An 18,278-nucleotide genomic window follows, 5' to 3' on the forward strand; every position below is an offset into this window, starting at 1 on the left:
AAAACTGTAGTAGAAAGTCACATGAGAAGTGTGACAAACAAGAGGAGACCATTCAGTCCATTTGTTGCCCGTTTGTTTAGCTAATAGCTAAGCTGTCCCAGCATCTCATCCAGATCCTTCTTCAAGGTTTCTGTCTTAACTACAAGGGTTTCAGGATTTGGTTCAGTATAGTCCAATGTAGCAAAAAAATGTCATTTTGGTGCATTGCTGCAAGAAATTAACATGCATTGTAGATATGTTAACACTTTAGGTAAACTTCATATCCCATAAAATGGATTAAATTGTAGGTCCAAATTCAATGCATGTCTAATTGTACTTGGAAAAAAGGAGATAAGAACTTAAGAAGTGTGACAAACAAAAGGAGACCATTCAGTCCATTTGTCGTTCGTTTGTTTAGCGTACAGTTAAGCTGCCCCAATGTCTCATCCAGATCCTTCTTACAGGAGATTATCTGCTTCATCTCCATGTCTCGGTAGTTTGCTACAGATTCCCACAACTCTTTATGTAAAGAAGTGCTTCCTGCCTTCAGGCCTAAATGTACTCCTCCTTAATGTCCACCAGTGTCCTTGAGTATGTGATTCACCATTAAGTTGGAAGAATTCAGCTGCTTTATCGATGCCTTTGAGAATTTTGAGGATTTGAACCTCATGTAGCCTCCTCTACTTGGACTAAACCGATTTAATTCTCTGGGTCTGTCAGAGTAGAACATGTACTTAAGTCCCATGATGCACTTGGTTGCTTTCCTCTGCACAGCTTCAAGTGCTGCTATGTCTTTCTTGTAGTGCGGTGACCAAAACTCCAGATGTGGTCTCACTATTGCATTATGTAGTCTGAGCAGAATGTCCATTGATTTCAATTCAGCAGTTCTATGATACAACCTAATATTTTATTTTATTTTTAATTGTTTCTACAAATTGCTCAGATGATGAAAAACATTGTGTTAACATAATCCCTTTAATCCTTTTCAGAGGTTTCTTCCTGCAGCTTACTGTCTCTCATCTCGTATTTATAATCTGTTTAATGTTCCTTAAGCCCACGTGTAGCACTTTAAGTCACTTTTCTCCATTAAAATGAAATTTCCGAGTGTTTGCCTGGTTTTGATGTCTTCTAAATTCTTTTTGCTGCCTCCTCGATGGTCTGCCATTGCTGCAATTTTAGTGTCATCTACAAATTTTACCACTTTACTAACAATACCGGCATCTTTGTCTGTAATATAAATCCAAAAAAATAATAAGGGACGAAGGACAGACCCCAGAGTGACCCCACTGATGACCTGACTCCATGCTCATCTTCTCTGTAGTCTTTCTCTCCATGGCTGGTTAACCAAATTTGAGATCCAGCTTTGTTGGTCACCTCGGATTGGCTACAGCTTCTAGTTTTAGAATTGATCTTCCTGGTCGGACAATGGAGTCAAAGGCTTTTTGAAAGTCCAAGTAGATTAACTGTATATTGTATGCTTTGCTTCTGGAAGTGTGAAAAGGTCTGTCAACCTTTGGCTTGTAAACTGAAAAGGGCAAAATAAAATATTGATCAAAAATGATTTGTAACACACTACGGTGGGCTGGCACCCTGTCCGGGGTTTGTTTCCTGCCTTGCGCCCTGTGTTGTCTGAGATTGGCTCCAACAAACCCCATGACCCTGTAGTTAAGATATAGCGGGTTGGATAATAGATGGATTTGTAGCACAAGAAAGGCTCTGAGGAGCACAAAAGGCCCGGAAGAGTTGTCTTAACACAATAGACAAGTCCTAAAAAGCACAGAACCAAAGAGAAGTCGAGAAACAGAGCAGGATGTCAAACAAATTCAGAGAATTGTTAATAATCAAAGCAATAATCACAAGAGAACTCCCCTAAACCACCAAACACATGCAGTGAACCCCAAGAGGCTGCTTGTTTGGTCCTGTCTTTTGGGTAAACATCCACAAAACACATGGAATACAGCGGGACAAGTACAGGTACACAGAAATGTAATAGTAGACAAAACTGATAAATTCATAGTTAACCAAATAATGAACATAAATAATCAAAAGAATCAAAAAATAAAAACAAAAAGCATTTTAAACCCAAGTCACGGGAGAAACTATGTCTGAAACATAATAGGAACCTAATTTAGGTCTTTCAAATCCTCAAAGTGGACCAGTTATGATCTTGCCAATTCCAAATCTCAAAAAAGGCTAAAAGCCCCAAATAGCAAAGTCTGACCAGAACGGCTGGTATCAGCTCCTCGTGCAGCCCAGTCCTACACTCTAGTTGCAGGCTTACAGTCTACACAGGCCCAGAAATGGAGCTAAGGCTATTTTTGACTTGAAGACCCACCTGTCCACGTCATTCATTGGTCAAGAGACCTGTCTTCAGTTTGCAAACTTTCTTCCCATGAGTTTTTGGGTTTTCTGTTGATGTACACACGCATGACTCTGAAAAAGAAATTTGTTTTGCACGTTTTGAGCAAACAACAGAAGAGCAGAGCTGTGGATTATGCAACACAAATAACCTGACTTTTTTTTTTTTCGTTTCTCCATGGATGTTTTTCACATTTTTTTCTTTTATGCATTCAGTTATGTGATTAAAAAATATTTCTCCCTCCATTCTGCATGAAAACATGAGATTAAAATTTTTCACAGCAGCCACTGCAAAGTAAGCGAGGTAATTAACTTATAAGAAAAATTTAAATTTTGGCTGGGGTATTCCTGTAAGACTAGCCGCTCAGTAACCTTTATGACTTGTGGATATTTATAAATGTGCTGGTGGTCTTGTGCCATTTGTCAGAACACAGTACAGTTGCGCCAGTTTACAGCTGAACAAGTGGAGGGGATTCATAAATATGTATGAGGTCCATAGGAAAACAAAAGGGCAAGAATGTTCTAGAAATTGCCAGTACCAGCCACAGTAATATATCTTTCATTATTATTATTATTATTATTATCTCACAGGGTCTCATATGTTTTCTGACTCTTGGGGGATCACATAACTTTTTTTTTTTTTATCAGTGCTGTCCCACAGTGCCAGTTCCTATGTATTAGACCTGCACGGCCTTCCTTACACCAGACTTTCTCAGTCTTTGTGGTCCTGCGCCCCAGTTTTGCCTTTTTAAATGATTGGCAACTCACTAGCAGCAATTGCAATCTGCCCCCTTGGTGAAACGAGCATCATCAAGGGACCCCTGTAGTAAAATGAGCTTACTTAGAAACAGGGAAACATATCGCACAACGCTGTAGATAACTTAGGCAACCCAGATGTGAGCCATCATGATCCACTCCTGAACCAATGAGAACAATCCTCAACACCCACTTGCTGTGTAATCCAGTAGTTGAGAAACACTGCCTTACACGGGCCCAGTGTGGAGCTGCTGAGACGCCAAGATCAGTTTGTGTGACTCCCTACAGGCAAAGTAGACATACCGGTGACCCACACAGCTTCAGTTGCAATGATCGGTACATTTTGTGAACAACATAGGGCCAGTCAGAGATCTGAACAAATGGTGGGTCCAAAATGGCGCCGTAAGTCAGACTTTCTAAGGTGCTAAGTGGCTCATTGGCGCTAAATGTAGGCAGCTGGATACCAGTAATAAAGAGACCAAACCTACTGTATGTACAGAAAATAAACCAATCTACAAAAATAAATTATATCAAGAAATTCTACCAATTCTAAAAACCTTTCGAGAACTTCAAAAAATAATAAAGTCCAGTCTTTCAAGGAACTGTAGAAAGCACCCTTGACCTAATGGTTTTATTGTGAAACATTCATGAGCGGACCCTCATTAACTACTGCCCAACTTCTGAATCGTGCAGCTAATGGATGGTGGTCAGCCATCAGTCAAAGTCTAGCAGAAACTGAATAATTCAGGCTGCCGTGCTAAGCATGCCATAAGCTGTTGCTTTCCAGCTGAATGTGAGGGTCCTTTGCAGACGGTAACAGGGGCTGCGTTAAACTGAGTCTCCGTTGTGTTTGAGGCCGACTCACAAGTTCTGCTGTAACTTCAAATGTATTCACAATGTAAGCATTCACTGTAAGTACAATATCAGTGCTCAATAATATTGATAAGCAGCCTTGTTCATATTACCATTAACAGTAAAGCAATAGTATGCAGCTTGTGCCAAATTAACACATAGACTGCCAACTTAAGGTTTTGAGACTTTTCTTTGCCATACGCCAACTATGAATTAACTCAAATTTTTGAGACAATACATTTTTATTGTTAAGTTTTGCCCAATAACAAAATGCTTTTAACAAGTACAGTGATCCCTCGCTATATCGCGCTTCGACTTTTGCGGCTTCACTCCATCGCGGATTTTAAATGTAAGCATATCTAAATATATATCACAGATTTTTGCTGGTTCATGGATTTCTGGACAATAGGTCTTTTAATTTATGGTACATGCTTCCTCAGTTTGTTTGCCCAGTTGATTTCATACAAGGGGCGCTACTGGTGGATGGCTTAGAAGCTACCCAATCAGAACATGTATTAAATATTAAATAAAACTCCTCAATGATATACGATGTGATTCCCGCGCGGTGCTTGATTGCTTGCTTTTCTTGGTCTCTCTCACTCTCTCTGACATTCTCTGCTCCTGACGGAGAAGATGTGAGCAGAGGGGCTGTTTGCCTAGAAGATACGGATGCTACTCTAAAAAATTGCTGAAAAATTACCTTCACATTGCTCCCATCTTTGCGGCTGCTTTATCGCGGTGTGCATACTTAAAAGCCCAACAGCACGTATTGATTTTTTGATTGTTTGCTTTTCTCTCTCTCTCTCTGACATTCTCTGCTCCTGACATGCATTCCTTTGAAGAGAAGTTATATTTGCATTCTTTTAATTGTGAGAAAGAACTGCCATCTCTGTCTTGTCAAGGAGCCCAGTTTAAACTTTTGACTAAAGGGTGTTATTTCATGCCTAGAGGGCTCTAATAATGTTAACAGTGTGGGAGAGTTTATAAGGGCTTAAAATATATAAAAATAACTACACAAACATATGGTTTCTACTTCGCGGATTTTCACCTATGGAATGCAACCCCCGCGATCGAGGAGGGATTACTGTATATTAAAATAGCACCCTCATTTTACGATAACGTTAGGAACAAATTTACATGTTATTACTGTGGCAGTCAACGTGTTAATTAAAAACAGGGAAATTATTCAATAACAAATGAAATAATGAATTGGTATATTCAAATGAGTCGTTAATTTGTGAAAAAACTGCATAAATAAAAAAAATTATTATTGTGGCCAAAAATGTGTTCTGATCTGTGAGGCTGCAGTGCTACCCACTGCACCAGTACACCTTAAATAACAATAGACACAGACGATAATGACCGCAAACGAAATACAACAAAAGACCGCAAACTAGCAATAAGTAAAATTAAATAAATAAAATATGATTGCACGCACAGCATTCCAATCTTGGAGCAGACATTGTGGCAGTGCCAGTCTGGCTTGTTCATTTCTTTGAGGTTGTGGCTCCAGGTGAAGCTAGAACATCACTTTTGTTTCCAGTCCATCTGTGTATTTGCTTCGCACAAGGATACAGAAATGCCTTGTAAATAGTAATAAATCTTTTCTTCGTCTTCTTAATATTATTAGTATTAGTATTATTATTCTCTCACAGATCAAAAGTGTTTTCTGACTCGGAGAGGTGGCGCCTCCTTTAAGGCTGCTTTTGACTGCAATGCTGCGTGTGATCAGTGTTATATATCCGTTGGCAGTACTCGTAATGTTCTCGTTATAGTTAGATAATGTACCCATCAAATAAAAATATGGCAAGTTTTATTTATTTATTTTTAAGTGCATGAAGGGTGCAAATGAGCCTGGATCAAGTCATGACATCACGCATGTATGAAGCAGATTGAGCAGCAATCTTACAATACACATTCTGTGCAGGGCTGCTACAGCTCTGTGATGTCACACGGGCCTCACAAACCATCATGGGGCGCTGTGAAAAAAAAAGGGTAGTCTAAAGCCCTATTCAAATGGAATTAGATTTTATACCAGGAGGTGAGGTAAAGTAATGTTTACCAGAGGACCACTGTTAATTTAATCTCATCCAACTCGTTCTTGTCAGTAATTTTTCAATGACTGTGCACTCACTTCTCTGTAAAACTTACAGAGACTTTTAAATTCTGTAAAAAGTCCACTAAAAATAACCCAGGACCAAACTAGGCCTGTGTAAATTGACATGTCAGTAAATTGCCGTCATTTTGTCATTCAGTTACAGAGGTTCTCCTGTAGTTATTAAACTGGGAAAAAAGAACCATTGGTGTACTTCTTGTTGTGCATGCTGAAAAAATATGGGTGTCATAATTTTATAGATTTATATAGAAATCGTATGATAGACACAGGTGACCTGGTCATGTGTTGGTTTGTATTGCATTGTCTATTCTGCTCAGAAACTTTATAACTTGTAGATGCAAACTGTCTGGGAATCAACTAGTGTGAATACCAATGATCATAAAGAAGGAGTGAGAAAAGCGACTGTCATTGCCGGTCAAAGCCCATTTGGAGCCGTAGGCGAGATGGACAGATGTTGCCTCTCGTTGTCCACAGAGGGTAGTCAGTATTATTAGACTTGGATGACGTGTACCCCCTTAGTGTCCAGCGTGAAAGTTCCTTTCAGTAGCACAAATGTTAGAACAATCTGGACGAGAACAAGCCATTAAGTCCAACAAAGCTTGTCAGTCCTGTCCACTTAATTCTTACAACATAACATCAAGTTGAGTTTTGAAAAGTCTCCAGAGTCTTCCTGTCCACTACAGTACTGTACTTGGTTGCTTGTTCAATGTGTCTATGGCTCCCCGTGTGAAGAAAACCCTTTGAGGCATTTGTGTGAAATTTACACTTAAGTTTCCAATTGTGTCCCTGTGTTCATGGTGAAGTCATTTAAAAGTCACAGTCTCAATTCACTGGACTAATTCTCTCAATGATTTCAAACACTTCAACCTTATTTCCTCTTATTCTTCTTTTGCTTAAACTGTAAAGGCTCAGCTCTTTTAATCTTTCCTTATAACTCATCCCCCATAATCAGCCTCGTCGCTCTTCTCTGGACCTTCTCTACCGCTGCTGTGTCCTTTTGGTAGCCTGGAGACCAAAACTGCTCACAGGACTCCAGAGGAGGCCTCACCAGTGTGTTATAAAGCCTGAGCAGAACCTCCTGTGACTTGTACTCCACACATCAAGGCGCTATATAACCTGACAGTCTGTTAGCCTTCTTAATGGCTTCTGACACTGTCTGGCAGTTGATAGTGTCAAGTCCTCTCGGACTCCTCAGTCCTTCTCATAAGGTGAACTTTCAATTTTCAGACCTCCCATTGTGTATTCACACCTCACATTTTTACTTCCTACGTGTAATATGTTACATTTACTGACATTAAATTTCATTGTCCACAAATCTACCCAAGCTTGTCTGCTGTGCAAGTCTCTCTGTGATGATTTGGTGAGTTTTGTATCTTCGTACCATCTGCATTCTCAACCAACTTGTTACTTTTATTGCTCTTTAAATTGTTTATACGGAGGTGGGGTGTGGGGGGGGGTCAAGCTAATGTTAGAAAATGGAATGAACCTTAACATACTGATAATGTCATTTCTCAATGTCATCTCCACCCTTCTCAGTGCCTTTGTGCCACCTGCCTGGAAGAGCCTGGTCCAGCAGACTAAAAGGTTTTGTCTTGTGCACCCGAGTTATTGTTGAACGCTACATGCTGAGGGGTACTACAGTCACTAGTGCAGGTTACTGTGACATGCTGGAGGCCAAGGTGAAGCCTGCTATTCCATCCAAGTAGCTGTCTTTTGCTGCGAGACAATGTCCGCTCCACCCAAAACACACTGCTAAGAATACCAAGGCTTGTCTGGAGAAACTGAAGTTTGAGGTATTGCCACATCTTCCTTATTTACCAGATTTGACACCGTGTGATTTCCAGCTTTTTAAGGACCACTCCAAAAACATCCGGGTGGTCGTCGATTCAAGACAGATGACAACGTTAAGAAAGCGGTGCAGGAGTGGTGGCGATTGATGGAATCCATCCACTTCCAGGCAGGTGGCACAAGTGCATTGAGAAGGGTGGAGACGACATTGAGAAATGACAGCACCAGTTTGGTGAAGGTTCGTTCCATTTCTGATAAATCCCATTTTCTAACTTTAGTGTGACACCCCTTCGTATATATTAAAAAAAGTAGCAGCCACCCCAGCACTGACCCCTGCCGCACACCACTCTTAACATCACCCAATTCTGATGAGGCTCCTCACATCATCACCCTCTGCTTCCTGTGTCTGAGCTAATTTTGTCCCCATCTGCGCAGCACATCCTGAGCTCCCACATCTTTTAGTTGGACAGCCAGCCTCTCCTGTGGCACCTTATCAAATGCTTTCTCATCGGTGCCACTCGGTATATAGCGTGGACTTTAAGGAGCACACGCACACTTTATCTTTTATAAACAGTGCCCAGTTGGTAACTGCTTCCTGCTCAGTATCATCAGACTTTGAGACCCGTTTGTCCCCCTTGGTGTCTGGAGTGCGCTCCCCTTAACTTTCATAAATGTCAGCTCTCAGACAACAGTTGGCCTCCTATATCGCCTTACGGACTGGCCGGCTCTGGCGACTTGCAGGATCGTTGAGCTCCTTAATAATCCTGTTTGTTCTTCAGTATTTGTTTATTGAAACAAATTGAAAGAGCTGCCCGGAAATGTGCTGTTTGGAAAAGTCCCAGTCTGAAAAAATGAGGCCATTTTTAAAAAAAATAAAACCAAAAACCATAGCTATGTTATTGAAAAAAAATAAATTGATAAAATTGTATTGCATAAAAGTTAGACGGCTTTTGTTTGTTTTATTTGTTTTGTCTCAGTTTAGTGACTCATTTATATTGACTGGTTCACTCTTCTGTGTGACTGGTTATTCCATAATTGCCTTTTTATTTTTTTTTTTGTTTATTCCGCTACACTGTCCAGTGACAGAAGGACCGAGTGCTCCTTCACGTTTCAGTGCTGCACTCCTGTCCCTGTGACTGTTCTGAGCCAAACATTGGAATTCAGCCACTTTTTTCTCCCAGTTTAAATGCAGCTTTAGGAGCCTGGAGCAACATATGGACTTAAACACCCCAGGTGTGGATGTTTCAGGTCATTTCACCATAGCATTGCTCTGAGATTTGTACCTATGAGACATCATTCATGCCCATATCATGTCTATGTGTCCTCCTTGAGTAGGTAAGCTGGAATTGGGAGAGCAAAAAGAAGGCACAAGTGTGGAGAAGAGACAATGAGTATCAGTATTAACAATGAAAGTCTTTGATGGACCATGGGTTGTATTGCGTCGTTGTTTTCTGTGTTTGGGGTACAAGACGCCCCTATCAGTCTCACCACTTTCAAGGTACCAGCCGATTCATATGTGATAAACAGAAAGACACCTGGACATGGCTGTTGCAGTAGGGTCTTCTCATTTTAAAAGCATACACTCTGTGGTGAACGGGGTCAATGGTAGCACAAGCTTAAAACAGCAGTTCGTCTTGGGGTCTGTGGGTGTGGCTTTGTGGTGTTCGGTGCGAAGGCGAGTTGAATTAGGTCAACTGTCCCTCATCGGCACTTCATAGATGGTAATTTGGTTGCCTCATCCACAGATATAAAAGGGAGCCTGATGAAGGAAAAGGGAAAAGTATAGGTGCAGGCCTGCAGGTTAAAGGGAAGAATAACGGAAAACGAGTCAGGATCGTAACGGATCTAGTGCCGTGATGGGGAGACCCCAGAGATGAGCGAGTCCTCTACAACTCCTCAGTTGGCGTTTGAGGGGCAGTATCACTCCTGTTGAGCATCCCAGGAGCAGAAGTGATCAACCCCTCCAAGTGGGCTCTCGCAGATGCTTGAGGGATGGGGGCAGGAGGCAGGAGCAGGGCTCATGGGGCCCCTGCTGACGCCAAGGGATGATGGTAAGAACACAAGCTGGGCAGGGGGTACCCCAGTGGCTAAAGAGAAGTATGATTGCTCATGTTGAGGAGGCCGATAACGTTGAGCTGAGGAGGCACTAGGGGTCATGGTAGGTTTAAAACAAAATCCTGACAGTTTTAACCTTGGGATTTTAACTGCTTCATTGGTTTATTTATTTATTAGGCTTTTTAACCTCCATTTTGACACTGTTTTTATGGATTATTTATTGACATGATCTATTGAAGAAGACTGATTGTACTGCACTTGTTTGAGGACACTGCCTTAGTCCACCTTAATAAAAGGATAAGTGTTTGTGTGTCTGTCTGTGTGTCCATCTAGTTGCTATGCCTCTGTCATTCCAAAAGATGGCTCATCACATTTTTTGTAATAAAATACATTGCATTTATCATTCCAAAAGAAGGCACGTCACAAACATTAACTCTGCTTTCATGAATCTCATTCCAAATTGCATATAATACACATGGTTTGCATTTTCCATTCCAACAGATGGTGCATCACAAGCATTTGTAGTAAAGAATTTTATTACTACAAGTATTTGTGTTGTGCCATCTTTGAGAATAACAAACACAATGCATTTTATTTATAAACACGTTACAAAATACATTCCAATAGATGCTGCACTGCAAATGCTAATGCTTAGGTCTATATTGATGACTTAGATTTCAACCTGTCTTAGATGGGTAGCACAGTTAGTCCACCTTCATAAAAGGATAAATGTCTGTGTGCCTGTCTGGTTGCTATGTAATGTCTTTCATTCCAAAAGATGGTGCATCTCAAACATTTTAGTAATGAAATGCATGGCATTTGTAATTCCAACAGATGGTGCTTCACCAACATTAACTGCTCCTACATATCCCACATGGCATATAACAACAACAACATTTATTTATATAGCACATTTTCATACAAAAAAATGTAGCTCAAAGTGCTTTACAAAATGAAGAATAGAAAAATAGAAGACGCAATAAAAAATAGAAATAAGTCAACATTAATTAACATAGAATAAGTAAGGTCCGATGGCCAGGGTGGACAGGAAAAAAAAAAAACACCAGACAGCTGGAGAAAAAAATAAAATAAATAAATAAATAAAAAAAACACAGACATGGGCATTGCATGGTGTTCTGTAAATGGCTCATCTTGATTCATGTCTACTGACGGTCCTGGGTTTGAGTGGGTTAAGGCAGCCGCAGACAACCCGGACTGTCACACATGCCTAGCAATGTGTTCCGTTAGCAGCAGTAATTGATTACTAATGAAGAAAGTGACTAAACAAAAACCTACAGACACTGCGGCCCACCAGGATTTAAGTTTGATGCCCTTGTCATGGTTCAGCTTTTGTAAGCTAAAACTTATTGGGAAACGTGCCCAGACTAAACGAGCATGAGGAAAAAAAAGGTAGCCAGTGGAAAGGAAAGGGGGACCAGAAAGAGTGAGGGTACAAATGTGGCAGTTTGGAAAGGTGAGCAGACAGTAGGGATCTTGATGACAAAGATGCTAGTAGGGACGTGTGCTACTGTGGTACTGGCACCATCAACACTGTGCAGGTCGCCTAGGTAGATATTTTATTACCTCAGTGCTTGTCCCTGCTGCCACCACTCAATACAATAATCCCACACAGCCCGTCCCTCGACACCACCAGTCACCCCACCCACAACGGCAGTCCCATCCTCGGCTCAGCTTATAGTCCGGCAATTTATTCACCACTGAATTGTGGTCATGGTCCAGAAAGGGCTACTCTGTGTTTCATTGCCAAAGAGCAGCTGGCTAAGCACAGCTATTTGAGTCCCACCACAGGCGACAGGCTATAAAGAAGTCACAGCTGTAGACTTTCCATGCCATTGAGGAACAGCATTATTCGGCCATTGTGTCTGAGCTCTTCTGCTTATTTGTTTTTTCCTAACTCAGCTCGTGCAGACATCTGGCAAGCAACAGGAGACTATGCTTGTTTATTTAGCTAATGGCCATGCTGTCCCAATATCTCATCCTGATACTTCTTGAATGTTGTGAAGGTTTCTGATGCAATGGCTTGGTAGTTTCTTCCTGGTTCGCATAACCCTTGGAACAAAGAAGTGCTTCCTTGCTTCAGTCCTAAATGCACATCCACTGGTGTCCTTGTGTATGGGATTCGTCATTTAGTTGAAAGAACTCTGCTGGATCTACTTTATCAATGGCTTTGAGAATGTCCTCACACAGTCTCCTCTACTCGAGACTAAACAGTTTAAATTCTCTGAGCCTGACAGAGTAGAAGATGACATTCAGTCCTGAGATGTCTCTTCAAGTGCCACTGTGGTGACCAGCACTGCACCCAATGCCCCAGGTGAGCTTACACCCACTAAACAGTAGACCACTTTGCAGTCGCAGGTGCCCTCAGTGCACTCAGAAAGTCTTCAAACCCCTTCACTTTTGTCACATTTTGTTATATTGCAGCCATTTTTTCACACATCAAGCATCACTCAAAGCAAAAACGGGACTTTAGAATTTCTAGCAGATTTATTTAAAATTAAAAAGAGAAAAATCACATGGACACAAGTAATTAAAGCCTTAAGTCAGTTCAGCGCTTAGTTATTGAAGCCCCAGTGGCAGCGATTCCAGCCCAGGGTGTTCACACACCTGCATTTGGGGATCTTCTTCCATTCTTCTCTGCAGATCCTCTCAAGCTCTGTCAGGTTACGTGGAGTCCATCGATGGACAGCTACACTCGGGTCTCTCCAGAGATGTTCAGTTGGGTTCAAGTCTACACTGTGGCTGGGCTACTCAATGACACTCTGAGAGTTGTCCCTAAACCACCCCTTTGTTGTCTTTGCTTTGTCCTGCTGGAATGTGGACATTCATCCCAGTCTGAAGTCCAGGGCGCTCTGGAGCAGGTTTTCATTAAGGATGTCTCTGTTCTTTGCCCCGTTCAGCTTTCCCTCAACCCTGATTTTTCTCTCAGTCCCTGCTACTGCCATCTTCATGCTTCACCATTGGGATGGTTTTGCACAGGTGCCTGACTTCCTCTAGACATGATGTTGATCTTGGTTCTGTCAAACCAGAGAGTATCATTTCTCCTGGTCTGAGCGTCCTTTAGGTGCCTTTTTTGCCACATCTTGTTCTAAGGGATGATTCTCCTATCTCCACAAAGATTTTCTGAAGCTCAGCCAGTGTGACCATCGAGTTCTTGGCCTCCTCTCTTATCAAAGCCCTTCTTCCACCTTCTTATGGCCAGCTCTAGAAGGAGTCGTGGTTGTTCTAAACATCTTTCATTTTAGAATTATGAAGACCAATGTGCTCTTGGGAACCTACAATGTGGTGGCCTTCTCCAGATTTGTGCCTTGATACAATTGTGTCTCTAAGCTCTGCAGACAATTCCTTGGACCTCATGTCTTGTGTTTTCCTCTCCTGTGAAATTCAGCAGGCAGGCGTGTGCCATTCCTTTTCAGTCCAGTCAGTAGAATTGACCATAGGTGGACACCAAAGATCTCAGCGATAATTAGTGGAATGGGACACACCTGCGCCATATTTCAAGTGTCATAGTAAACGGCCTGAATATTTGTGTCAGTGGGATATTTAAGTTTTTAATTTTTTTTACATATGTCGACATTTCTAAAATTCTGTTTTCTTTTGTCATTCTGGAGTATTGAGTATGGCTTGATATGAGAGAAAGTGAATTTAAATGAAGGCTGCAACATAACAAAATGTGAACTGAGTGAAGGGGTCCAAATACTTTATGTAAGTGTGTAATTAGAGGGCGTACTTCTTCTTCTTTTAAGTGCTGGTGTTGCTCTTCTGCGGGGGGTTCATTTACTTCACATAGAATTCTGAGCCAAGTACCAGGAAGAGGTGCCATATTTAAATTAATTAAACTAAATATGGCCGACGGCACATCCCCCATCCCGCAGACTCCAACTTCACCTCGCCTCTCTGCCATTTTATTTGATGAATGAGAACTTGTCCCCACAGGCTGATTCCGCTAAAGTCCTTCTGTTTTTCTGCAGCAGGAGCTCTAGAGTCATGCCTGTACCTTCACTTGTGGGGCTTGCCGTGAAAGGCGCTATATCAGGTTGATTGATTCACGCTCAGGTTTCTCTGTGCCTGTCTTGCTGCAGTTTTGTAATGCTGATGCCCTGTCTCGGTCTGCAGGAATCTCTCCCACAGTGAAGAAGACTGAGATGGACAAGTCCCCATTCAACAGCCCGTCTCCACAGGACAGCTCTCCACGGGTTAGCAGCTTTACCCAGCACCACCGGCCAGTCATCGCTGTGCACAGCGGTGAGTTTCATCCAACCCCTTCTTCTCACTTCGCTTTTGGCCAGTTTCACTCTTGATTAGAGACATGTTGTGACACCAGAACAAGGAGTTCACGGGATGTTAAACTGGGTGGGGGGCGAGGGGGGGGGGTTCTGCTAGCCAGTCTACTGCCTCGGCACACCGTGGCCCCCGCGTTGATTTGTCTTGCATGCCTTTGACATTTGAGAATGCAGAGAGTCTCGAAAAAATCAGAGCCCTGCACTTCACACATTGAGATGGAGGCTACAGATCTGATCTCTCATGTGGACAAATCGCTTCACAAAGTGCTTTATGGACGCTATGAAAGGTGCTACAGTGAGAAAAGAACAATCTGAAGGTGAACAGTCACACTAAAAAAAAAAGGTGTACACGAGCCAGAAGAAGGCTTCCCGAAAATCCATGGGTCAGAAGTCAGGTGCCTTCCATACGGTCATATAGTGCCTTTAATAGTGAATGTAGGGAGGGGGTGCATTAGCAGTGCAAAACTGTGTCTTATGTACAGGACACTGTGGCGTGGTGGGCTGTCCTGCAGGGGGTTCACAGTGAGCTCTTTGACAAAGTTCTTTATCATATAGTGCCTTTCACAGTAAGCACCGTTATTAACATACAGTGCTCATGTTGAGCATTACTATTAGTATCTCTTATATATATTTCTCTTCTGGTTCGTCCTGCTTCCTCTTCAAACCCGGTCCCGCCCACACGCAGCCTACACGGCATTTCTCAATTCCTATTTGTCCTCTTCCAAACCCTTCCCCATGCCGCCTGCAGCCTCTCATACAACCCTATGCCACTTTTCTCGAGTCCTATTCCTCCTTCAGACTACCGTGTTCCCTGCTCCTCTCTCATGACCCCATTGGTGTTATGTCACCACCCGATATCTAGCCTGTCCACGTGACCTTTCACTTCGGCCATATCTACGCCTGGGAGTCTTTTCCATAGCCTGCTACAGGAAGGTACTCTCTCCACCATTGCCATTGGTTTCACGCCTTGCTATTTTCGTTATACTGAGACGGTTGTTTTCTAAGCCTTTGTTATAAAATGAATGAGAGTATCTTCTCTGTCGACGGGTTTTTGTACAACGTCATATCTATTCTGGGATTCGGCAACTGCCTGTTCCTATCAGTGAGTTATTTCTTGACACAAACGGTTGACGAAGGCAATTCACTCTCACTACGACATTGGGCAGTAGATTTCGTTGCATCACATTGGGACAGATTTGGAGACGTTCTTCCTGTTGTTCTTCGCAACGCAAGTCGAGTTATCACAATAAGTCACGAGTACTATCAGTACATGGCAACATCTACAGTTTATGGTGGTGAAGCTGAAATTCAAGCTCTTTCTGAGATTAGATCTTTCGACTCGTTTTCTGTCGTCTCCAGCAAAACACCTATTCACAACTGCGTCTTTCAAGAAGTATTTCTTTCTTCTTGATTTCTGAATTCCTTTCTCACCGTGTTCCGTTCCTAGCATCCACTAGTAGTTATTATTACAACAGTAGTTCTTTATCATAGAACATCTTTAATGACGAGAACTTGATTTTTTATAATATAGTGCCTTTTACGCTAACAAAATTACAAAATTCTTTATCATACACAGTAGTCCCTTTTACAGTAACAACTGTTACAAAGTTCATATTTTGTCTTTCATAGTTAGCACATGTGTGTGTCCTGTGGTGGGTTGGCACCCTGCCCAGGATTGGTTCCTGCCTTGTGCCCTGTGTTGGCTGGGATTGGCTCCAGCAGACCCCCGTGACCCAATGGTGGGATTCAGCGAGTTGGAAAATGGATGGATGGATAGTTAGCACATGAATTATTGTTATTATTACAGGATTCTTTTCAATACAGTGCTCATGGTGAGCACCATTATTATTATTATTAGTAGTATTATGGCGTACTCTGTTTTTAACCCATTACTGGACTTGGTTTGTGTTGGATTGCCTTTGTGTTTTTGGGCAATTCCTTTGTTTCGTGTGCTCCTTGGAGCTTCATTGTTATTGAAGACTATTTTGTGAGAATAAATGTTTTATTTATTTCTAAAGATTTGGTGTTTGGCCAGGGTTTTTTTTTGGAAGTGCTTTTTAGGAACATTAGCCCCATCCTGAAGATGAGGATGGACTTTTATTGATTGCAGAGAAAAAGCCTGACAGTAGGATGGATGATCAGAGACCGTGTCACGTGGTGGGGGACAGTGGAGAACACACGTTAGAGATAAGTGCATACGTGTTGTTTCATGAGGTGTGTCACCTGCCCTGTAACAGCAAGAAACGTGCCCCTGCATTTATTTATTTGGCTGACGCTTTTTTTATCCAAAGTGATTTATGATATTTGAGGTACAATTGATTACATTTCTTTTTTTTTTCTTCAATTGGTGCATAGGTGGGTGAAGTGACTTGCTTAGGGTCACACAATGTCAGTGGTGGGACTCGAACCCACAACCTCAGGGTTTGCAGTCCAAAGCCTTAACCACCACACTACTGCCTGCCTTCCACTAAGGACACTAGGCCTCCCAAAGTCTGGACAGGCAATTTGTCATTAAATAAACATGTCCATCATTGGGCTTCACTTAATGTTGTTGCTCTTCAGTGTGTGCTTTCCTCTTTCAATCTTGATATTTGTTAGTTTATTTAAGAGGACCTTTAGATATTCACTACTTAAACACACACATAATTTAACTAGCTTAACGTAGGTTTCCACTACATTACAAATGTAGAAAGAGTAAGAGTAATCTTTAGTTATTAAAATCCTATACTTGTTAATTTATGGCATTTAGTTTTATTAGAGAAAGACAGCTACACTTGTGTATGCTCAGCATCCATGTCTGCCTTTACATGCACACAAATGCTTATCCACCAAACCAATGCTTTACTCACATGGACTCAAGAGAACCTGTGCCAGCTGCAGGCTCCTGAACACACACAGAGGGGTCTGTCACTGGAGGTCTGCAGCGAGACCTTTCTCAAATAAGGTCAAATGGAGTTTTCTTGCAGGGATATGTAGAGATACCAAAGACTGGAGACGGTTAAAGGCAACGCCATTTACGATCCTGTAGGTTCAGACCAGCGTTTGGATTCTGCCAACCAGTCACTGGGTGATCCATGGAGCTCTATGCACTTGGTCTTTCTTTTCCAGTCTGGTTTAATTCCTTTTCTGTGTACATGTGTCAGTGTAAACTCTGATTAGATGTGAACACTTGGTGATTAACCTGCCCTCAGATATTTTTTTTATAATACTTGCTTTTTCATTATTAAACATTCAGCGATAAATACATTTGTGAAAAAAATATTTTTCTTTCTGTCTCCTGTCTGCAGCTATTGCCAGAAGTCCTCACCCATCATCATCTCTACACTTCCCCACCACCTCCATCTTGCCCCAGACGGGGTCTTCATATTTTCCACACACGGCAATACGATATCCTCCCCATCTCAGCACACAAGATCCTCTGAAGGACCTGGTATCACTCGCCTGTGATCCCTCGAGTCAGCAGCCTGGACCGGTAAGCAACATGCCTGTTTATTTCCTAAAGGCAGATACTGAGTTAGATACGGTAGGGCCAGTACATAATGGCAGCTTGTGTAGCAGAATGATCACATGATATGCAGTGTAGCATGGCTCTTGTTAATTGCAGTAAACAGAAGACTAGACGATATATGACAGGTAAGTATGTAAAAGTCTATGAGTCTTCTTAAATTCCAAACCAGTATCATTTTTCTGTCCTTCTCTCTCTCTCATAAATAACTAACTTCTTTTTTGTTCTTCAACTTTTCCTGGTGAGGGTTGCAGTAACGACATGCTGCCCTGGTCTGATTAGGTGTCCCAATCCTCACAAATCTCTTCAGCCTTTCCAGGGGAATACCCAGATGGTGTCAAGATAAGACAGTTGAGATCTCCCCAGCATGTCCAAGATCTGCCCCTTCTTTATCCCAGTAGACCACACCCAGTACACAACCCATAGGAGGCAGCAGTGAGAACTACATGCCTGTTCTTCAGGGTCTTCATGTACTGCTGAGCTCCTTAGCCTGTCACAGAGGGTGAGCCCAGTAACCCCACATAGGAATTTCATTTTGGCTGTTCATACGCGCATTCTCATTCTTTCG

At 42.0% G+C, this 18,278-nt stretch overlaps 1 protein-coding gene across 7 annotated transcripts in view; it reads left to right on the forward strand.

The window, feature by feature from the left end:
• Nucleotides 1-18,278, forward strand: part of nfic (nuclear factor I/C) — a 468,411-nt gene that overhangs the window by 351,095 nt on the left and 99,038 nt on the right. For 6 of the 7 annotated variants that reach the window (XM_039767143.1, XM_039767140.1, XM_039767145.1 and 3 more), the window contains 2 exons: nt 14,039-14,167; nt 17,493-17,677. In XM_039767143.1, the coding sequence (XP_039623077.1) occupies nt 14,039-14,167; nt 17,493-17,677 (314 nt within the window). The remainder of the gene's footprint in view (nt 1-14,038; nt 14,168-17,492; nt 17,678-18,278) is intronic. The other variant, XM_039767144.1, reaches the window with a different exon arrangement.

The sequence above is a fragment of the Polypterus senegalus genome, chromosome 10 (assembly GCF_016835505.1).
Source record: "Polypterus senegalus isolate Bchr_013 chromosome 10, ASM1683550v1, whole genome shotgun sequence".
In the NCBI taxonomy this organism is placed as follows: Eukaryota; Metazoa; Chordata; class Cladistia; order Polypteriformes; family Polypteridae; genus Polypterus; species Polypterus senegalus.